The sequence below is a fragment of the Medicago sativa genome, chromosome 8 (genome assembly GCF_051527215.1).
Source record: "Medicago sativa cultivar Bolivia chromosome 8, Bolivia_mono, whole genome shotgun sequence".
Classification (NCBI taxonomy): domain Eukaryota; kingdom Viridiplantae; phylum Streptophyta; class Magnoliopsida; order Fabales; family Fabaceae; genus Medicago; species Medicago sativa.
In genome coordinates this window covers 81,071,692-81,096,091 of record NC_140756.1, presented here as the reverse complement: position 1 = coordinate 81,096,091, position 24,400 = coordinate 81,071,692, and the positions used below count along the sequence as shown (strand labels likewise).

The following is a 24,400-nucleotide window of genomic DNA, read 5'->3' as shown; positions in this document are numbered from 1 at the left end:
ACTTATATCTTATTCAATATCTACTATTCCTTTCATTGTAGAACTTTAACTCTTATTTTACACGATAACATATCTCTCTCAAGTGTGACATTCTCTGTGTCCATAATTACGTGACATAGCCAAATAAGGTCAAACCGATGTACAACATGATCAAAAAGGTAGATTAATGGTAATTTACTAAAAGTGTGTTTTTGTTCCTTTATTTCATGGGAAGAGATCAAAGAAATTAGAAGATGAAAAATAAATTTGAGATTGAGAGAACTGATACCGGTTAAAAAAAATAAGAATTGTGTATTTTGTCCATGAGGTTATAAAGAACGAAGTAAGTTGCAAGTGATTTTATGAAATTGTTGAAGGAGTTGAAGATTTTTGTGTAATTAATTTACCAAAAAGTTAGATTGCGTTAAAAAAACTAATTTACCAAAAAGTTAGATTCGGGTAAAAAAACGCAACAACATATAAAGAATTTACTAAGCACATATTTTGTTAACTCAGCATAACACTTAAGTGTTTATCTATGGTTAAATTCCACCAAAGATCAAAGGATAAGGAATTTATTAAAAAATATTGCATGAAAGTGAACAACACCCAAAAACATAAATTTGATATAAAAATTAAATAATTGGCATCCCAAAACTAACGAAACTGTTTATCGTAATGTTGAGAGTTCTAAGGGTGTCTACAGTAGGTTGGACTATCACATTAGGCTAAGTGAAACCACACAATTGTGATTGACATCACATCATTATCCAAAACCTTAAGGCATTATGTGTATTGGTCATCTTACTTATTCTCAACGTCTACTTTGGCATCCAATAATGTGGAACTTTAAGTCACAATTTACACATGAACATATATCTCTAAAGTGTGAGACTCAATGCGTCTGTAATTTGTTGATAGTCAAATAAGGTTAGGCGAAGGCACAACATGGTTAAAAAAAAATGGATTAATGGTGTTTTTGCGGAGGGAAGTTTGTGTTCCCATCTTTCATGAAACGAGAGAAATAAATTTAGCAACAATAAAATTAAATTAGAATATTAAATTAGAACATGAAAGAAATGATAAGGGAAAAAAATAGTGTGTGTTTTGTCCATGGAAGTATCGGAAATATAGCGAGTTACTGACAATTTTATGGGTCAGTTAAAAAGTGTTGGAAATTTAAGTGTAAATATTTCACCAAAAAATAGACTCGGTTAAAAAAACGCCACATCTTTATAAAATGTTTAATAATCATGTACTTTTTCAATTCAGCATAACACATTTGTATTTTTCCATTCGCATGTTCGTTCACCCAAAGACCAAATATGAAGGTATTTGATATAATATTGATTGGATAAAAAAATTGTATGAAAGCAAATGACATCCAAAAACTTATACTTGATATAAAAAGTTAAACAAATGAAATTCAAAAACTAAAAAAAAAAAAAAAAAAAAAAATTAATGTTTAGAGTTCTGAGGGAGTCTACAATGGGTTGGACCATCACATTTGACTATGAGAAACTCCACAAGTGATATTGACAGCACATCTTCGCGTAAAATCTTAAGACATTAGGTATATTGTTCTTCTCGCTTATACGTTACTCAATGTATATTATTGCACACAAGTTTAACTCACTATAATGTTTAGAGTTCTGAGGGAGTCTACAATGGGTTGGACCATCACATTTGACTATGAGAAACTCCACAAGTGAGATTGACATCACATCTTTGCGTAAAATCTTAAGACATTAGTTATATTGTTCTTCTTGCTTATATGTTACTCAATGTATATTATTGCACACAAGTTTAACTCACATATGAAACATAAACATCTCTCCCTTAAGTGTGAGACTATTATGTATGTGATCTGGTGAGATATCACATAAGGTCAGAGACACGACATCGTAAAAAAAAGTGGGTTGGCGGCAGTTTCATAGAGGGGTGTTTGTTTCTTTCTTTCATGAGAAGAGATAAAGTAAATTATAAAAGAAAAGAAGATTAAAAATGAATTTGAACTTGATAGAAATGAAAAGAGAAAAAAAAATAAGGAGTGTGCGTTTTATTCGTGAGAGCATAGGAAACATAATGAATTGCTGGTGATTTTATGGATTTGTTGAAGAAGTTGAATATTACTGGGCAATTATGCTACCAAAATATTAGATTTATTGAAAATATGTACATCTATTTAAAATGTCTAACGAATATGTATTTTGTCAACTCATCATACATATACATTTTTCCATTGCAAGATCCCATGAAATAGCATAAGTGAAGGAATTTGAAATGACAAAGGTTTTTTTTTTTTTGTGCATGAAAGCTAATCACATTCAAAAACTAAAATTTAAGATGAAAAATTAAACAAATGACACTCAAAAAATAACGAAACAAATCATCACATTAGGCTAGGATCCTACAATGGTTTGTATTATCACATTAAGCTAAGATCAATCACAGAAGTGAGATTCACATCCTATCTTCTTTCAAAGTCTTAAGGCATTATGTATACTAGCGAAAAGACGGGCACTCCGTGCCCGTCTTTCTGCTCTTTTTATTGCGCTAACGTTTGAAAATTATGAACGGTATTTTTTTTTTATGAAATTTTGGTTTTGATTAAAAGTAAAAATATAAATGTTTGTTGTTTATTTTTAATGTCACGAACAACGATCTTTATTATAGAAAAAGTTGCTTAAGAGTATAATTGAGATAATGAAAAAGTAAGTATAAATATACTCATATAGTTTGTTATACTTTTTAAATGATTAAGGAAAAAAAACAGATATACATATATTCATATCGTGTTTGTTACATTTGTTTTACTATTTAATTTTATTCTTATCTATTTGTTACATGTGTTATTTGTATTGAAAATTAAGGGTATTTTTGGAAAGAAAAATCCAACCCAAAAGTGTTGAAAGGGGTAGTTTTCTTTATATATAGTATAGATGAGTCATTTCACTTATATGTTTCTCACATCTACTCTTGCATACAATACGAAATTTTAACTCACACTTGAGACATTACCATCTCTCTATTAAGTGTTAGAATCTTTGTGTCTGTAGTCCACCACCAAGAACAACTCTCGCTCCCCCACAACGTCGAACCCGGATGTGATACCACCGTTGGGCTTTCTGTGGGAGCCTACGTTGATGTAGATCGACAATTTGGATAAAGAGAAACCACACAAGTGATAATGATACAACCAAAACTCCATCTAAAATTTTAAGTAACACCTGATACATCACAATATTCCCTCCATCAAATATAACGACATTCTAGCCCGTGCTTGGCACGGGTGTCCATGCTAGTTGTATCTAAACTTCTATAGCATAATACATAGATTGTTTTAATTGGTAACTTTTGATGTGTAAATAAGTATTTGTCTTTCTCATGTTATTAACTTTCTTATGAGTTAATAAATAATAGATAATAACACACACAAAAAAATAATCGGTGTTATATAAAGGGCAATATTTATGTACAATACCTTATGCATAGTTCATCATGTTTTTCACATAAGTTTTCAAAAACACATTCATTTAGAGAAAAACATTATAACATCACGTTTGCAAGCATTATAACATCACAACCTTTTTTAATCGCTATCTATAGGAATAAAAACAACAACTGATAACTTTCTATAAAACAAAGTTAGAGAAAACTACTTGTTTGTAAGGGCTTCAATTGAAATTTTATTTCAATTGATAATTATTATTTTACATTAAATATACTTTATTTTTCAAAAGTTAGTTACGTGCAATTAAATTTATGAACCAATTATTCAAACTTAATTTCTTTTTACAAGATATGATGTTTTTATCTTGTTATTTTATCATTCCATACTTGTTTTGTATCATTAGTGCAATAGACTTTTATAACACCACATATAATAAACATAAGTATTGTAATATAAATGAAATTGAATATTTATCATTTCTAATGTTAGGTTATTCAAATAGTTGAAGTTGTATGTGTTTTTTGTGAAAGTTGTGTGTTTATCAATATGTTAAAAAATTTCACTATCAAAGCTAAGAAATTAAGTTTGTTTGTTAAACTAAATTTTGTCAAACTCTTTAACATTGTTTGGGTCAAAGCTAAGGAATGAGGCAGAATAATGAATAATGTCACTCTGGAATACATAATGTTACAATTGATTTTATTTATTTTATTTTTAAAATTATATGCTACTTAACTTAAGTTGTTCAAGGTGTTTTCTTTTTAATTACAAGGATTAACTTTTAAGAATAATGGAATCGAGCATGTTAAGTTTATTTACTATTTGTACATATTAAGAATAAATATTGTAGTATAGAAAATGAAATTGAATCTTTATTTTGATTGTAGGTTTTCGGAATGGTTTGGATTGAAAACATTGTTGGCAAAAGTTGTGTGGATCAAGGTAGTTATTTATTATTGCAAACCTTTCGATTAAAATAAAGATTAACGTGTACATATTTAAAATATTTTTTTGCAAATATTATGTGGTTCATTATTTTATTTTATTTTTGTTTTATGTGGTTCATTATTTTTAACATGATATCTAAGAAAAATATTTTAAAAATTACATAAAAGTACCAAAAGCTACAATTTGATTTATGTATGTAAATCATGCATTTATTATGGTTGACAGTTATTGAGCAAGCTCAAAGATCCAATAATAAATAGTCTTAGTTGAAATAGAAAAAAAATGAAGCCAATTGATTTAGAGGTAAATTTAGGATGACCACTTTCTTGAATCACTGCCTAGAGGAATAAAATCAAGAAGTGTCCACCTTCTTCTGTACGACAATCTTAAAGATAGCTATTTGTTTGTGTGGATTTCACCTCAAATTTTATTTTAACTTGTAACTACTACTTTACACTAAATATTCATTTATCTTTCATTTGCTGTAAAATTTATATTTTTTATTCATATCCTAAAAGGTACAGACGATTAAAGTTGTTGTTTATTCTGCAAATCAAATTGTTATGCACCAAAATGACGGTCCCACAAACTTAAGTGGTGAGTTTCTATTTTTTTTATTTCAATTAAATTTTAAAATTTCGCATAGGTTTAATTATATATAATATTTTTAAGCCTTTTCCGATTAATTTCGTATAGGTTTAATTTTTATGTGTAATATAGCAACCAATTTTTTTTTTAAATCATATGTTATTTAGCTTATGTTGTTCATCATGTATTTTTTGTTTAAATATTAACTTTTCCATTTCATAAATAAACTCTTTTATCGCAACCACAATACTTTTGTTATGCCCTGATAAAGTAAGTAGAAAGAGTTTACGAAAGGAAAAGTACAAAAGTTGCAATTTGATTTATGTATTTAAAACATGTATTTATTATGATTTGCAGTCATTGCGTGAGCTCAACAATGATGATACAATGAAAAAAGTTTTGATAGAAATAGAAAAAAGGAAGTCACGGGTCGGATCGATTTTCCAGTTAGTTTAGGGTTCGCTCTAGACAGAAGAAACCGCGTATTGTTTTATCGACTCATGAAAGACCATCTTGATCCAAACGCAGTGGACAGTGTGGGGCGAACAACTCTAGTGAGTAAATAGATGTGTTTTAGATCTTCTTTTATTATATATATATATATATATATATAATTTATGGTATTTACTGCTAACTAATTAATTGTTCCTGGCAATCCAGCATATTGTAGCGTGGCACTAGGACCATGATAAGGCTCAACTTCTTATTGATATTGGAGCTAATCCCAATATAACAATTTGAAAACCATGATAAGGCTCAGCTTCTCAGGTAGTTACTTTATTATATACTTGACTACTGTATTATATGAAGTAGTCTATAGATGAGTTTGTTCAATATGTGTAATAGACTAACCAATTTGAAAAAATGAATATACACATTAACTAGTTTGAAGAAATGTTTAGTTCTAGACTTTTAATTATGACAATCACTGCTACGTTAGGATTTCCAAGTTATTATTAATCATTTGGATATTATGAACAATTACACATTATTCACACACATTATTCGCATTTGTTTTGTTTACCCCCATTTTTTCAAATAAACTTATGTATAATCATTAATTTCTTTACTTTGAACGAAAAAGAAAACGATATTTTGATAAATTTAATTTGAATTCAGATTCGAAAGGCAATGTGCCACTATGGAATGTCATGCTTCGTGGACATCAACATATGATAAATTGATTGACAGATTCTGAGGTCACTCTGCAAGCAGGCAATGTAGGAAAATACGCATGTCAGACAATTGAAAAAAACAATATGCCTCTACTTCGGTTATCCATGATCGGGGAGGAGATGTAACAGTATAAGATGGTGAAACTGGGATCACAGTATTACATATCTTTGAGGTGGTAACATAATTATCTTTTTTATATATTATTGATATATTTACAATATTTTTAGTTGCATATATCGATGACAACAAATTTGTGAGGGTGGACAATCCATGGAGGATTGTCATATAATACTTTAGAATAATTTTCTTTGAGGTCATTACGACTTTTTCTACTACCGTCAGATATGGAGATTAACACGTTGTGTGAGTTTTGGAGAGAAGATTTTTACCATTGTTTATGTCTTACAAAATCTTGTAGTATGAGTACATGTCATATGGTATATAACCAATTTAATAGTATGATAGAAAAGAAGAATATGTGAGTATCATTTGTCAATTTGTTAATAATTTTATGTTTTAAGTTGTATAACATATACTATGTTATGATTTATATTTTTATAAAGTATGTCAAACTTGTTTGCTTACTTACGTTTGGAGTATACAACAAGCTTGCAAGCATTATAGCATCACAACATTCTTTAATCGCTACCTACAGAAATAAGTACAACAACTTATAACTTTCTATACAACAAAGTTAGAGAAAGCTACTTGTTTGTAGGAGATTCAATTGAGATTCTATTTCAACTTATAATTATTATTTCACATTAAATATATTTTATCTTTCATTTGTATTGAAACTTATATTTTATTATTCAAATCATATAAGATACAAACAATTGGTATTTTGTTTTGTCCTCTAAATAAATTTACTATGAAGTAATGTGAAGTTCTTACATGTTTTTACAATACATTAATTGGTTGGGTGGTGAATATCTAACTTTCTTATTTGAATTTAAATTAAATTTAAAAATTTTGTATAAATTTTATTGTATATAATATTATCATGCTTTTCTTTGATAAAAAATTTGTCCCGTTTTTTTTTAACATTTCACATTTTGTCTTACTTCATAAATTTCCTTTTTTACTCGTACACATATAATAAACATAAGTATTGTAATTTAAATGAAATTGAATATTTATTATTTCTAATGTTAGGTTATCCAAATAGTTGAAGTTGTATGTGTTTTTGGTGAAAGTTATGTGCTTATCAATATGTTAAAAAAATTCATCAAATTTTGCCTTCTTCAAAAGTGGAATCAAACATACACATAGACTTATTTGACATAGAACAATCACACATTATTCGCATTTGTTTTGTTCACTCTCATTTTCCAAATGAATTTATGTATAATCATTACTTTCTTTACATTGAATGAAAAAGAAAATCACATTTTGATGCAATTAATTTTAATTCAAATGACAATGTACCACTATGGAATGCTATGTTTTGTGAGGATAAAAGTATAATATTAAGGTCGCATGTTTGTAAACACTTGTAATAATATTGGAAAATATGCATGTAAGACTCTTGAATGAAACATCAATCCACTACTACGTGATATTACCACTCACAGAGAGGATGTAACAGACCAAAATTATGTAAATAGACTCACAACATTACATGTTGCTATGTATGAAGACTGTTTTAATATTATTTGTTATATCAAGTGTTATGGTGTAAAGATTGACACATTTAACAATAATGGTTTAAGTCCAAGAGATGTCACAAATTTGTACAATCATATCGAAATTCAAAATTTGTTGAAGAATTAGAGGTACTTGTGAATGAAAAGGGTTTCATTTTTTGGTAGTGAAAAAGAAAAGGGTTTTATTTGTTTATATTGTAGATGTCATATCTTTTTTTTCGAATATAAAAAGAAACAATGTCATATCTGTATTCTATCTTTTTCCATATTCTTTTAGATGATTTTTCGCTTCCGACACATAAAAGTTCAAATACATATATATTTTGCTCACAAAATAATAAACTGTTTGTTAGGAGACAAGCGAACATAATTGCTCATACTTTAGTTAGGCGATCTATTCTAGAATTAATCACCGTATTTTTTATTCTTATCCATCTTGTATTGAACATTTGTTGATTAATGATAATAATTAATTTTTCTTTGGTAAAAAAAAACATAAAACTACATTAAACTGGCAGTGAGATTAAAAGTTCATTGTAAATTCAAGTTAACTTTAAGGTAATTGTGGATCATTCAACTACCATATATGAATTTTATTTCATTTTTAGTTAATGAGTATTTTAAATCAAAATTGATTCAAAGATGTGATAAATTAGTATTTTTACTTTTATATATAATAGTGCAATTTTACAAATATTAGTCATTAATTAAGATAATTAATTTCTCATACTAGTTTAAAAAATAAAAATGAGTCTTTCCTTTCTAAATCATTAATCCAAACACACCTTAAGCGTAAAACAATTTTCAACACAAGTTCAAAACAAAGCCCAATTAAACCCAACCCCCAATCAAACCCTAACTGTAAAAAGAAACAATTTTATCGTTATTTTATCTCGGAACCGCCGGAAAGTCGGGTCACGGCAGAAAACCTTTTATCCTATCTCGAAACCGCCGGAAAGTCTGCTCACGACAACATGGAAGGAGTGAAGCAGGGTGATTTGAAAGCAGAAAGTGGGTTGAAATCGGAAGGAGGGAAACAAGGTGGGTTGGAATCGGAAGGAGTGAAGAAAGGTCGGTTGAAAGCAGAAGGAGTGCAGAGTGAGTTGAAAGCGGAGAAGCAAAATATGCCAACCTTCCGTCGCCAATATCCTCTCAAAAACCGAACAACTTCTCGGACACGGAATGTAGCATGCACTTTTCAAGGTCTACTTAAAAGAGTCTTTATTTTCTATTATTTTCTCGTCTATTTCATCGCATGGGTGTGCAATTGCATGCTAATACTAATTTAATTTAATTTCATTATGTTAAACTTAGTTAACAATAATACTAGTTAATATTATAGTGAAGAACACATAAATAGTTAATATTTCTACTAGTAAAAATGTTGTAATTTCTACTAGTTGAATAAAATGTTATAATTTCTTCTAATTTAATAATATTCCTATTCTCTTTTCTTTATTTAAAGTTACAGTTATTATTTCTACTAGTAAAAATGATATAGTCGTTAGTATTTTAAATATGAGTGAAATGAGCAAACATATATTAGTCGTGAAACCGAGAGAGTAATAGAGTTGAAAATTTAAACTTCGTCTAATAAGCACAGATAAAATATCTTACATTGTGCACAACGCACATGTTTTTCAGAATTTGATAAAAAAAAGTCACATCATATATCATTTGATTTAATTGTATGATTAATTGATTCTATCGTATAAACTAATTTGTATATTGTACTAAAAAATAAAAAATAAACTAACTCGTGTATAACTTAAGACACATCTCACTTGTGTAACATTGAATTAGACAAGAAGTTCAAATTGGTCTTCTCATTCGATTTGGCTTTCTAATTTTTCTGTGTTTGTGTTACTTTGTAATAGCGAGAAACAATTATTAAATATTCTCATCCTTGTTGTCAGTAGTGCCCTATAGCAAAATAATAAAATAATGGTAAGGTTTGACATGATGCTCTTGACTTCTATTGCATCCACTATTAGGATTTCAAGACGAAATTCCTCAAATTCTTTTGTAAAACCGTTGTCCTTTCAGTTCAAACCCTTTTTACGTTCTTGCTCACAAACAATCATGTCGTTCTTTATCCTGCTTTTGGCTCATCTTTGATATGTTCTTGTTTGTTGTTTACATTTTATTGCTCTATACTTTTAGGTTCGTTAATTATTATGTACGATGTGTTCATATTATGAGCAGAGATACCCAAATATCATATATACATGGTGTAACATATTGTAACGTAAATTCATATTTTAACCTAATATGATGATTAGAATATATATGCACATCAGTTGAGGCAGGAACCCGTCGACGAGCTTACGAAAAGAACAACCTAAGTGATCACAGATTGTTCCCAATTACAACCAAATAACACATGTATTCATATATGTAAAATAAGCGCAACAATATTTTAACTTATGTTTTATTTAATTAATTAAAATTATCCATAAATCAAACACGATGGTATTTTAGTTTTGTGTCTTTTTCCATTTTTTATTTGAGCATTTATTTATAGTTTATACACTAGTTTTTAGTCTTTGCAGTAACATATATCTTGCTATACCACTATTGCTAGTGGGTTGGTGCTACACAACACTAATTGGGATTAACAACACATATTCTCATATTATTGATGAGTGAGTACAATGGCAAAGGGTTATTTATATAGAAATAAGGTTAACAATGAATCAAACCAACTTGAGCATAGTTTAAAACTCATTTGTTCAGTTCATGAACCAAATTAATTGAATATTTTAATAATCATATACCTCAACCTTTAATTTATTAAATTCAATAGGGTTAATTAAGTTTTTAGTCCCTATAAATATTCACAGTTTTGTTTTTAGTCCCTATAAAATAAAATCACACTTTTTAGTCCCTGTGAAATTTTCCTTAAGCATTTTAGGGACCAAAAATGTTGATGGAAATTTTTTATAAGGGCTAAAAATGCTAATGGAAAATTTTTATAGGGACTAAAAATGCTGATGGAAAATTTTATAAGGACTAAAAAGTGTGATTTTATTTTATAGGGACAAAAAACAAAATTCTGAATATTTACTGGGACCATTTACTTAATTAACCCAATTCAATATTTAAAGAAAATGCCCTAAATGTTTTCTTTTTCTTCATACTTATGTACATATGACCATTGTATTTGTGTGTATTTTGTAAACACTTCATGTTTGTAATATTTTATTTTCAACTTGTTTCCGTCCCTATAGAGAGATATAAACTCAAACTATTTGTAGAAAGAATATGTAAACTCCGATAAAAACAGGCAACAAATCTAACTAACTTGGTTATAAGTTACTTATGCTCTATAATAAACTACTTGGTAAAACCAAATAGAAATGAGAATCTAATAATGAACTAATAGTACATAGTTTATATAAAAATGAGAAGAAGATAATAACTAACTATAAATAAACTAACTATTAACAAACTTATTTCTAATCACACATGCATTACTTTATTTGTAAACTTATACAAACACGCACACACACTTTCACTTTTAGTGAATTTTTTGTTTGAAAGAACTTTCAAGTGAATTGATTATATTGGTCGTTGTTTTCTAATAATATATTTATAATTTTCAACTATGTATATGTATGTGGTAGATTAAGGGCTGTTAAAATTGGGATTTTCCTTTAGGTTGAAAGGGAATAGCAAAATCGAAAATCGTAAAATCGCAATCAAAATCGATGGATTCTACCAAAACAAAAATAATGCTAAATATATATTATAAATTGAATATATAGTCATAAATGACTCAGTTTAAAGTCCACAATATACTTATACTTAAATGGCTCAAAAAATGGACAAAATCTTTCAAAATCCTGCAAATTTGTATGAATTTAGGATTTTGATGCGATTTTACTAGGATTATGTCTGTTTTGGGATTTTGCTATGCGTTGAAGGTGAGTAAAGTCGCAAAATTCTAGATTTTAGGATTTAAATCGGAATTTTGACAACAATACGGTAAAATAGTATTTTTCTAACTTTTCATACACTCCACGATGTGGGCTTTAGAGACAAGGAGTGTACCACAAAAAATGGTATAAAGTTGTTGATTAGTTGTCATTTTTGGTGTTATATATATCACCCCTCTACAATTTTAGGGTAATAATATATTTAACTTTATTTTTAACCAAAAGTATTATTACCTTCGCCTAAAAGTTTTTTAGTGTGTAAAAAAAAAAATAGTGTGTAAATAGTAATATATAAATTTTTATGTATGTATGTCTGTCAATTCCAATTCCTTGATAAAATTGTTTCAAATATATGTCCCCAACGTAAATATAATAACGATAGACAATTCCTCAAGAAAACAATTAAAAAGGGCAAATATATAATCCTCTAAATGAACCGAGTAACTTGAAACCAGATCTACTTACATTGATAAATAATTATTTGGCTACATTTTGCTCTGAATACTATTAGTACCATTGTATCAAGTACCAAAAGATATCTACAAACTACAAAGCCGCTGATAGCTTCTCATTATAGCAATAAGGATTATACCAATTTTATATAAGCTTTATTAACTTTCCTAATACCTAACTAATTCAGTTACATTCAGTTATAAGCAATAACAGAAACTAGGTACACCAAACTAAGTAACTAACTTCCCAAACTATAAAAGTCCTAAGCCAAATGCTAACACTTCCCAAACTATTATTATAATTACGTACTCTTCTGTTTCCAAGATAGCTATGATGAAAGTTTTAGTGTTTAACCATAGATCACTAGATACAAATTATAGCATATCATCAATAACAAAAAGAACAAGAGATTGTGTACCTTTGAATTAGGTTGATGAAGGATAACCGTAGACAACGCCGACAACTATGAGAGGGTAACTACCCTCATTCCGTCTAGCTCTAGGTTTTCTCACCAATCTTCAGAATAATTAACCGTCTAATGGGATGACGTTTAAATAGCTAAACGGCTGAGGGCAGGGACCTCTCATTGGGCTTATCTAAATGGTCCAACCCATCACGGTCCATTTAGTAACAAAAGTCCAATCACTCAAATTCATCATATAATTAGTGCTTAACACAATAGACCATAATTTATATTATGACATCAACTTATAATAATTGATTATTGTCGATCCATAATTGATTAATTAAATAATTAATCCAACAATCTCCCACTTGGATGACAATACTCAATTACTGAAAAAATAAAAAAATTCACTTGTCATAAAGAATTTAAAAATTTAAAATTACATGTATGGTCAAAGCACTAATCATTCAAAAGAGAAGTAAGCTTTAATGCTGCAGAAATTGAATCCGATAGGGAAAACAAATCATACAGATCAAAGACTCACTTTTCTAACAAATGATGAATCTATAGTGACACGTTTGAATTAAAAAGAATATGTCACTAAAGAATAGCCCAAGCATTTTAAAAATGCTATAACAAACTCCCACTAACCCAAAATAACATAGACTTAATCAAATCATTATGAGTTACAATACTCATATATAAGTATGTGGTTAGTGGTTCTGCCAATGAGTTTTCAATTCCATAAAAGTCATATATCCACATAGGTATAAGAGTAGTAATTACTTATAGGGATAGCCTATAAAGAGATAGTAATTACATTTAGTCAAAGTCGATAAATGTTCTATGACATTCAATTAATCCAAATTTTATAAAAAAAAATGTGACTATGAAAATCCATGTAAGAATTATACTGCCTGTCTATTCTCATTGATTTGGCAAACATATATACAACAATACATTAACTCCAATTAAGGTGGGAGTTATTGTACAATTAACTATAATTATTTACACAATGATGAATAGTTATTGTACAATTAACTATAATTATTTACACAATAATGAATAATGAATGTGATCAACTCTTGCTGTATTCTAACACACCCCCGCAGTCGAAGCGGGAGGCCGCCGTATGCTGAGACTGTCTCTAAAATCTTCAAATAGTATGCGCGGAAGACCTTTCGTGAAGATGTCGGCAATTTGATAACGAGATGGAACATGAAGAACACGGACTTGTCCACGGGAAACTTTTTCACGAACAAAGTGAATGTCCATTTCAATATGCTTAGTGCGTTGATGTTGAACAGGATTACCAGAGAGGTATATTGCACTAATATTATCACAATGCACTAAGGTAGCTTTAGGAATTGGGCAATGGAGTTCCAAGAGAAGGTTCCGGATCCAACAAGATTCAGAGACAACATTGGCAACCCCTCTATATTCGGCTTCAGCACTTGATCGAGATAGAGTTGGTTGACGCTTAGATGACCATGATATCAAGTTGTCACCAAGGAAGATGCAATATCCAGAGGTGGAACGTCGAGTATCGGGGCACCCACCCCAATCGGCGTCTGTGTAGGAGATGAGACCAGAAACAGAAGATTTATATAGATGTAGGCCATGGTCAAGAGTACCTTGAAGATATCGCAGAATGCGTTTGAGAGCATTCATATGTTCATCCTTTGGGTCATGCATGTGCAAGCACACCTGTTGTACAGCATATGATATATCTGGTCTCGTGAATGTAAGATATTGTAATGCACCTGCTAATCTCCTATAGTGTGTAGGATCTTTGTATGGAGAACCTGATGAGGTACTTAGCTTAGATTTGGTATCCACTGGCGTAGCTGTTGGTTTACATGAGGTCATACCTGCTCGTTCAATTATCTCAGACGCATATTTTCTTTGACTAAGAAATAAGCCACCTGCATGATGTGTAACTGCAAGGCCTAAAAAATAACTTAGAGTGCCCAAATCTTTCATAGCAAATTCGGAGGCAAGAAGTGACATAATAGACCGACGAAGAGCATCAGATGATGCAGTAAGAATGATGTCATCAACATAGAGTAAAATATATGCCATGTCATTTCCTTTCCTATAAATAAATAGAGAATGATCAGATTTACTATGGGAAAAACCGATGGTGAGTGCAAAATCAGCAAACCGTTGGTACCAAGCACGAGGGGCCTGTTTAAGGCCATAAAGAGATTTCTTCAATAAACAAACATAATCTGGATGGATTGGGTCTCGAAAACCCATCGGCTGATGCATGTATACGGTTTCTTGAAGTTCACCGTGAAGAAATGCATTTTTAACATCTAGCTGATGAATGGACCACGACTTTGATAGAGCTATAGTAAGTACTATACGAATAGTCGTTGGTTTCACAACTGGGCTGAATGTTTCATCACAATCTAATCCAACCTGTTGAGATCTTCCATCACCTACAAGTCGAGCTTTGTACCTCTCAAATGACCCATCTGATTTCTTTTTGTGACGAAATATCCACATAGAGCGAATAACATTAACATTTTGTGGACGAGGTACCAATTCCCATGTCTTATTTTTAATAAGAGCATCAAATTCGTCTAACATGGCAGCTTTCCAATTCGGGTCGGACAAGGCTGCCTTAGGGTTGTGGGGAAGTGGTGATGGTGTAATTGAGGTGGTCAAGTTGAATTGAGTTTTAGGTTTATGAATTCCATGCATACTGCGGGTTGCCATGGTTCGGGTTGGTTCTTGATGGATTTGTTGTGGAGTATGCATAGGAGATGTGAGTTCAGTTGAGACGAGTGGATGGGGTAATGGGTTAATAGGTATAGGGGAAGACGGTATTATGCTTTGGTTTGTCACATTAATGGGTGAGGCCTGTGTTATGGCAGGTTGTGGTGATTCAGCTGTAGGTGGTTCCGGTTCATCTTGTTTTGAATCATTTTGGAGGTGGTAGTGTAGAATTGGATGAAGGCCGTCATTTAAGAATTCATAGGTGTGAGTGGAGGGAGTATGTATTTTGGCAAATGGGAATTGGGTCTCATCAAATATGACATGTCTAGAAATTATTATTTTCTTGCTAGACAAATCGTAGCATTTGTAACCACGGTGATTTTGTGGATAACCTAAGAAGGCACATGGGGTGGAACGGGCTTGTAGTTTATTGATGGTGGTAGAGGGAAAGAGAGGATAGCACAAACACCCAAATACACGTAAATGTGTATACGAGGGATCCTTATGATATAAGTATTGAGTGGGGGAGTGATGTGAGAGAATCTTGCTGGGTAGAATGTTTTGAAGGTATGTGGTGATTTGTAGAGCATGGTGCCAAAATGATGGTGGCATAGATGAATGTGCAAGGCTAGTACGGATGAAATTATTAATTGCTCGTATTTTACGTTCAGCTTTTCCATTTTGTGGTGAAGTGTGTGGACAAGAAAAACGAAATACCATGCCATTTTTGTGACAAAATTGTGTAAAGTACTCGTTATTAAATTCTCGTCCATTATCACATTGAAAACATTTGATTGTAGTTCCAAATTGGGTTTTAATGAATGCATGAAATGAGGAAAAAATGGAAGGGACTTGTGACTTTCTTCCAATGGGAAATGTCCACACAAAATTGGTGTAATCATCTAAGAAAAAAAGGTAATATTTATGACCTGCTGAACTTAAAATTGGCGATGTCCACAAATCACTATGGATTATATCAAAAGGCTTGGAAGTAGTAGAATTTGAAATAGAAAAAGGTAATTTAACATGTTTCCCATAAATGCAAGATTGACAAATAGAAGAACTAGAGATTTGTTTACACTCAATAAACTTATTTTTGCTAAGAAAACTTAAAACATTTGATCCAGGGTGTCCCAAACGGTTGTGCCATAAGGTAGGAGAGAGAGCTGCAAAGGTTGCTGGAGAGGTGGATTGATTTCTTGTGGTTGTGGTGAGAGGATATAGATCCCCTGTGCTATCACATCTCATTAGTGGCATCCCCGTCTGTATATCCTTCACAGAAAAACCAAAAGGATCAAACTCAATGGTAACATTATTATCAATTGTGAAACGACGCACAGATATTAAGTTTTTAATGAGTTTAGGGGCATGAAGGACATTGTTTAATGATAGGGGTGGATAAGGTGGGGAAAGATGTGTTTGTCCATAACCACGAATTGGAATTTCCTGTCCACTGCCAACAACGATATTTTTATTAATGCTCAAATTAGAATAAGTTGAGAGAGTACCTTGAGATGCAGTCATGTGTGCTGTTGCACCAGTGTCCATGTACCAATTTTCATCAGGAACATTCATGGACAGATTTTGCATTGCCGCATCAATGTTTGTAGGTGCATAGTTTGAAGGAGTTGGTCCATGAGCACTGTAAGCCTGTGGTGGACGAGTTCCTGCAGCCACGGGAGAACGATTTGATGGTGGACGAACCCAATTGGATGTGGGGTAAGGACATGGTGGAGCTGCCCATGGTTGTTGTCCCCACGGTCCCCATTGTGGGTATGATGGCCACTGTTGTTGCTGCCATGGACGTGGATTGTATTGCTGTCCACTGTTTTGATTGTTGTTCCTACGACCTCGTCCTCTACCGCCACCATATCTACCACGATTGTTGTTTTTGTTCTGACCGTGTTTTTGACCAAAATTATTACGGTGTGCTGGATTTCTGGAACCTTGGGTAACACCACGACTGTGACCAGAGGTGTCATCATTGGATTGATTTGTGGTGAGGAGAGCGGTGCCTGCGGCATTGGCTGTGGCAGCAGCTTGCTTTGCCTTGCGGGTTTCTTCGAGGATCAACCTCGATCGTGCCTCATGAAATAGCGGCAAAGGATTACTTTGTTGAATAAAAATAGCAACACCATCGTAGTTCTCATTTAGACCCGCAATTAACTGGAGAACTAACCTTTGGTTCGAAACCGGTGAACCAACGTTTGACAGTTGGTCAGCAATCATCTTGAGTTCTTGGCAGTATGCCGAGATGTTGGGAAAGTCATCCAAATGGACGCGTGTGAATTGGTTTTCCAGGTGGACGGCACGAGAAGCTTTGTTGTCCTGGAAAATGTTTTCCAATCGCTCCCATGTTTGCTGTGCGGTTGAACCCGGTGACATGATGGTGTGAAGGAGGTCAATGGAGATCGTTCCGTAAATCCATTGGCGAACGATTGCATCCAGGCGTGACCACTGTTCTTTGTCACTCTTGGCAGATTTTTCCTTTTCTGTAACGGATCCTTCTTTGTTACCGGCCGTTGCTTTATCTTTTTCATTTGAGGATTCTGTTTCTGGTGTGGTTGGGATTATGTGATCAATGACTTGGTAGACTGTGCAATGAGTTTTGAACAATTCTACCCATGTGGAGTAGTGATTGGTTTCCATTTCTAGAGTGATGGGAATGAAGTTTTTGATATTGTTCACGGCAAGGGCGGGGTGAAAGTTTTTGTTGTCTGCCATTGATGAAAATGAAAGAGAGTTGCGGCGGGTTTGTGTTTTAGGATCAGACTCGTGATACCATGTAAGAATTATACTGCCTGTCTATTCTCATTGATTTGGCAAACATATATACAACAATACATTAACTCCAATTAAGGTGGGAGTTATTGTACAATTAACTATAATTATTTACACAATGATGAATAGTTATTGTACAATTAACTATAATTATTTACACAATAATGAATAATGAATGTGATCAACTCTTGCTGTATTCTAACACTCCACACAAATGGACACACCACAGCACAGACCACACCCAAGGGCAACTCAGTCATTCATTCACCTTGAATTTCCCACCACTACTCCATGTGAGTTAGTAGTACTTCTTTTACTTTATACATGTGAATGTTGCGGACCACGCTCACACCAGAAGCGCGCGTGCTTTCATTTTACAACTACTAAATTTATCATATTTTCCTTAACCCTCATTATTTGATTTGATGCCAATTACTACTGATTAGTTTTGCTCAGACTCATTCATTATTAGTTAGTTTGGTACACTGAGCATAATTACCAAAAATAGATGACGTATAAGCACACTTTATGTAATGATTATGTAACAACCGGCTTGCTTGTGTTAGGTTTAAAATGTTGAACACGCTAAACACATTAACATACGACGACAAGCAATCAAGACAAATGGAAAGATATAAGCTTGATTTTGTACTAAAAATATAACTGATAATGAACAATTAACTATAAAAATCTACGAAAAATGGCAATTAAAAATCATTAAATGGTCAATCTTAATTGGTTTGGAACTACTAACAGTCCCTCTCCTCTCCTCTCCCCAACCCCACTTTAATTAACAATTTTCAAACTCTCCACCCTGTAAAAAAAATCAAAACTAATAACAATAAAAGAAAAATAGAAAAAAAAAATCAAATAAAATACATGAAAGGAATAAAATACACATTAATTGGACCACCACCGGAAAGACCAATGGAGAAATAGCGCGCCAAACACAGTAGAGCAGGTTAAGCACAATTTTAAGAGCGACCCACCACCATGCCTTGTCCTTTTCTCTTTTTTATGATCTTTAATTTCAATTCAACAAATACTTTCCTTTCTTTTTTTCTTCTTGAATTTAACCAATTTTGCTAAGGTGTGCGTGATCTAGGTGGAGTCCTTGATTCAGGAGGAGGAGTATGACCCTCAGATCCTTTAGAAGGATCATCCGACGACTGTCGAAGCCCCTCATCAGTTTCACCACGATTCATATCTTCAATCATACGTACCACATCTTGCATACTTGGTCTTTGATCAGGCACAATAGAAACACAAGCCATTGCAATTTGTAGCAACTGAACCATTTCCTCTTCAATGTTATGAAACCTCATGAGCTCAGCATCGAAAACCTCTGCAGTCCATTCTTCACGAACAACGGATTGGACCCATCTTGGGAGATCAATGCCTTCTTCTCCAAGTGAAGCTTGATTGGGTGCTTTGCCTGTTAATAGCTCCAAGAGTAAGACTCCAAAGCTGTATACGTCAGATTTGAATGTGACTTTTCGGGTTTCTACAACTTCGGGTGCACGGTAGCCTGCGACACGGTTTGATGGGGATCCATTTCCGAATAATGGGTTGAGGCCGAAATCTGAAACACTGGCGTCATTGTCGGGTCCTTTGAGGAGGATGTTGGAGGATTTGATGTTGCCGTGGACTACTTTGCCTGATGCGTGGAGGCACGCTACTCCTCTTGATGCACCTAGTGCTATTCTCATCCGGTTGTCCCAATCTAGCGGCGTTCGCCCAGATCCTCTGCTCCCTATATAACCATAGTAACAGCAATTTAACAAATGTGGTATTTATATAATGAAATCTTAACAAATCAATATCATGGTCTAGTCTAGATATGCTTACAATGATAATGAAATCTTAACAAATTAACATCATGTCAACTGCTAAAGTCACACAAAAAATCTATTTTTGTTAATATTATCCTCCCATAGTTCCATATGGCAACTGGAAATGCTTATTTGGCATCAAGGTGGGGTTTGACAAAGATAAAATAAAGTTGGCACCGTGACTTTGTCCAAACTACAAGGTGTTTTGCAAAATTAAGGTGGCTCAAATAGTATATCATATCACAATGTAATAATTTGTTCACGCTGCAAAACATAGTGTAAAAGGCATGAATCAATCATGAGGTTGTATTTTAGTTTGTGTTTTTTTTTTCTTTCACTTTGAGTGAACATAACGTTATTCAAAAAAGCAGAACTTCCGCTCCACTTTATTTTATCAATCAAGAAGAAAATTAGTCAATTAGACACTACCTTTACTTTTCTATGTTAAAGAAAAAAGGAAAAGGATAAAAAGAACAAAAACAGGTAGAAATAATGTCGGATAGACATATCATCAGGGCATGGGATGAGGAAGAAAATGCAGCAATGGCAAACAAAAAAATATATATAATAAAAAAGACAACCTCACAGCTCAACTCAATCATGTAAAGTTAAGAATGTTTGGTTCAGAAGCATGTCCTACAACATTATTAAGGAGGGGAAAACACAACAGCGCATTCTACGCTACTTCACAAACTTCCCATTTACGATACACTCACTCTTCCTATTAAACTATCAGAAATAAGCTCATTGATTCTTAAATTAATATACAATACAAGTAAGTAACATGATGCCATGCCATTACTAATACCCCTCCATCATCATCAACACACACTACACTACACGCTTAGCACGCACATTATTTGACAAATATATAAAACAATAACCACATTATAATATTTCCATCCATTAAATTAAAATAATCTAAATTCCACTACTATCACAGCTGTAACAGAAATTTAGTCAAAATCCCAGAAGCAAACAATACTAATTCCATCACAAAGGTATATCTCCACATATGATATGAACACAATGAAATGTCGGAAACACAACCCCTCGAAACTATCAAAATCATATCATATTCCACTACATTTGAATAAAATAATTTTGCTGTGTTCTACAAAGTCTACAACAATCAAATAACATGAATAATTAATCAAAATCAATTAATTACATAATTATCAGACAATTAATCAAAATGTACGAACCAGATATATCAGTTATTCAATGAATTTAAAAAATGATATCGGAGTAGAAACGTACCGTGAAGAAGAGCAGATAAGCTACCGGCGGGCATGTAATCATAAACAAGCAATTTTTCATCTTTAGAGAAGTAAAAAGCTCTTAATGGAACCACATTATCATGCTTAATCTTCCCCAAAATTTCCATTTGCATCTCAAACTCTTTTTTAGTAACAACAACATCTTTCAACCTTTTAACAACCACGGTTGTTCCTTCTTCCAACACTGCTTTATACGAAGTTCCAACACTTCCCTTTCCTAATACCTCCGCAGAAGCCCTAAGCAAATCTTCCAAATCAAAACTGTATATTCCACCGTCGAAAAACACCAGTTTGTTCCTCTCCCTCTCCGCTTCGGCTGAACCACCGGTTATATCGTCTTTTGAAGACGATGTACCGGCTTCTGCTGGAGCTGAACGTGCTGCTACTACTGGCTTTGGTGGTTTTGCTGGTGTCCGGCGACGGCGTTTTCTGAGACAGAGTAATAATAGTAATAGCAATATTGCTAAGAAGAGAATTGAACCAACTACAATTGCGACAATGGCTCCGGTGGAAAGTTTTTTGGATTTTTTCTTTGGTTTGTCCGCCGGTGGAGTGTTGTCCGGTGACGGCGCCGGCGCCGGAAAAAACGGACTGCATGATGTTTTCAACGGTGGACCACAGAGATCTAAGTTTCCGGCGAATGATGCTTCGGGGAACTTGGAGAGTGTCTTTGGGATTGAACCGTTGAGATTGTTATTGGAAACATCGAAACCGTTCAAATTTGCAGTGATACTTGGAAGACTACCGGAGAATGTGTTATTCTCTAAGAACAAACCACTGAGATGAGTTAAATTGTTGATGGAGAATGGAATTGAACCGGTGAAGTTGTTTGAAGAGAGATCCAACCGAGTCAAACGAGTTAAGCGAGTTAAACTCGCCGGGAATTCGCCGGAGAATTTATTCTTCTGAAGATATATGCTACGAAGAAAGGTTAAATTGGAGAAATCGGTGGGGATCTCACCGGTGAGGCCGTTTGAACGGAGACTGAGGACACGGAGATTTGTTAGCCGTCCGATTGTGTTGGGTGGGAGGGGGCCGACGAGATCAACGGCGGGTAAACGGAGTGAATAAACAGATGAATTTGTAGCGTCACATTGAACACCGACCCAGTTACAAACCGAGTCTGAAGCGTTCCATTGAACCCGGTTGGAGTGTGGTGTTTGTGAAATGAAAGCAAGGAGTGCTTGCTTATCTTGAACCGGCTCCGAGTTGACTCGGAGACTAAACAAAAGAATAAAATGAAGGGAAATGAAAATAACAACACTAGAAGAAGTAGAAGACATTTTTTGTGTGTGTGTTGGAATTAATGGTGAAATGGTTCTTCTTCCATGAGAAAAATGGAAAAAGAGTGATAGGAATTGTGTGAAAGAGAAGTTATGTATAATGTGATGTAAAGAGAAGAGAGAAAGGTACCACAAAACAGTGGTGTAGTGTAGTATAGTATCACGAGGTTCATAAAAGAGAAAAACTAAATAAAGGTGATGCTACTACTCTTGATAACTGGTCCTAAGTGCTTACGTTTTTTCCTTTTCTATTTAATTTCATTCACAACGCCTTTTCAAACTTTACACGCGCTTTTCCACTGCGTGTAGCAGGCCTTACAAAAATTAATGGAGTTTTTTGTTTTTTTATAAGGAGTTGGAGGAAAAGAATAGGAGAAGGATAATTAGATTATAACAGCTTGCAAGCAAGTTCCATATTCAAGTGTTTTATAGTCATCTTTGTTTTAAGTTACATTTAGATGGTACTTGGTTATGGTATTGTGAATAGACGGCAAAAAAATAAAAGGGACAAAGTAAAACAAAGGTGTTTGTCGTTGCTATGTTGTACTGTACTGGTGAGTAGGTTAGACTTAGGTCTTAGGCACATGTAAGATGAGACTTTCTTTTTTTTGAGAAATTTAAGATGAGATTTTAACAAAAGGCTAAGGTGTAAATATGGAGTGATCATTTTTATTTGTCGAAATAAATAAAATATGTAATTTAAAAGAGAGATTGACATAAAAAATAAATAGTAGGGGTACGTTTGAAAGACTCTAGTTTTTACATTAAAAATTATGTAGTTATGCATTTAACATGCTTAACTTATATGTTCAAGACAATTTTCTTTTGAAAGACTCTAGTTTTTACATTAAAAATTATGTAGTTATGCATTTAACATGCTTAACTTATATGTTCAAGACAATTTTCTTTTGTGGTTTCTTAAACAATACTCTTAAATCATTTGTTAGCAAGACTCTTGTAAAATAAATCGGTGATAAGGCATGAATATAAGTCTTTTTTTTTTTTGGTTACAAAGCTAAGCAAAACAAGAGGAAAAGAAGAGAACAAAAACACAAAAAAGAAAAGACTAAAGTCTACGGAACCAAGTTCCCGCAAAGTCTGAAGCTAAGAGATCAGATAATCCTGTCGGAGGGGTGGTGTGAACAACATACTCCGCGCGTAGAAGAATCACCAATCTTAGCTAGAAAATCTGCACAACTGTTTCCTTCTCGAAGAGTGTGATCAATGGAAGCTAGCCAGTCAGGATTGAGGAGGTCCTTGATGTCTTGAATCAACGTAGCATACTTATGAAATCTAAGGGTTAGCTCTTTAAGGATTTGAACACAATGGAGAGAATTCATGTAGCAGAAAACCTCTTGAAAGTTCATCTCCCTAGCAAGTAACAACCCTCGATGAATGGCATAAAGCTCAACAAGAAGGATGTCAGATGTGCCTGCAATGTAACCTGAAAACCCTGTAATCCAATGTCCAGTCTGGTGTCGAAGCAAACCTCCAAATCCTGCTCTGATGGGATTATTAAGATTATTAAGTCTATTATAAAGTAAAACTTTGCTAACTAAAATAATGATTATTAAAATGGTATTGTAATATTGTGTTCTATCTGGAAAAAAAAATGTTATTGTAATGCTACGTTTGTCTGATCTTTTTGGTACTCTCGATCCTAAATTATAAGTGGCCATGTAAAAACAATTGTTCCAAATAATAATTTTTTCCTACAGTATCAATGCAGTTTAATTGTGGTGAGTTCACAGTTTAAAATAATTTTGCACGCTTGTACAAAAAAAAAATTGCACGCACAATTAATCAAAACATTCTAAATTATAACGTAAATTAAAAACATTAATTGATGTGGTAATTTAAAATGTTTTGATTACTTGTGTGTGCAAAATTATTTTGGACCGTCAACTCGCTT

At 32.9% G+C, this 24,400-nt stretch overlaps 2 protein-coding genes across 2 annotated transcripts; both read right to left on the bottom strand.

The window, feature by feature from the left end:
- Positions 1–16,444: 16,444 nt before the first annotated feature.
- On the bottom strand, positions 16,445–18,246 carry LOC146902148 (uncharacterized). Its single transcript, XM_085739335.1, has 2 exons — positions 16,821–18,246; positions 16,445–16,584 (listed from the first exon to the last, which is right to left on the bottom strand). The coding sequence occupies exons 1-2, from the start codon at positions 18,034–18,036 to the stop codon at positions 16,550–16,552; spliced, it is 1,251 nt and encodes a 416-aa protein (XP_085595461.1). The 5' UTR covers positions 18,037–18,246; the 3' UTR covers positions 16,445–16,549.
- A 491-nt stretch (positions 18,247–18,737) lies between these two features.
- LOC146902147 (Leucine-rich repeat protein kinase family protein) lies at positions 18,738–22,555 on the bottom strand. Its single transcript, XM_085739334.1, has 2 exons — positions 21,186–22,555; positions 18,738–19,846 (listed from the first exon to the last, which is right to left on the bottom strand). Exons 1-2 carry the CDS (start codon positions 22,486–22,488, stop codon positions 19,179–19,181), a joined length of 1,971 nt encoding a protein of 656 aa, XP_085595460.1. The 5' UTR covers positions 22,489–22,555; the 3' UTR covers positions 18,738–19,178.
- Positions 22,556–24,400: the final 1,845 nt, after the last annotated feature.

What these genes read in the sequence shown, in the direction of transcription:
- LOC146902147 (XM_085739334.1), bottom strand. Translation starts at nt 22,488, where the DNA reads ATGTCTTCTACTTCTTCTAGTGTTGTTATTTTCATTTCCCTTCATTTT. An exon ending in CTTATCTGCTCTTCTTCACG is followed by an intron (nt 19,847 to 21,185) that starts GTACGTTTCTAC and finishes ATGGTTATATAG; the next exon opens with GGAGCAGAGGATCTGGGCGA.
- LOC146902148 (XM_085739335.1), bottom strand. Translation starts at nt 18,036, where the DNA reads ATGGCAGACAACAAAAACTTTCACCCCGCCCTTGCCGTGAACAATATC. An exon ending in ACACATGACTGCATCTCAAG is followed by an intron (nt 16,585 to 16,820) that starts GTACTCTCTCAA and finishes TTTTCTGTGAAG; the next exon opens with GATATACAGACGGGGATGCC.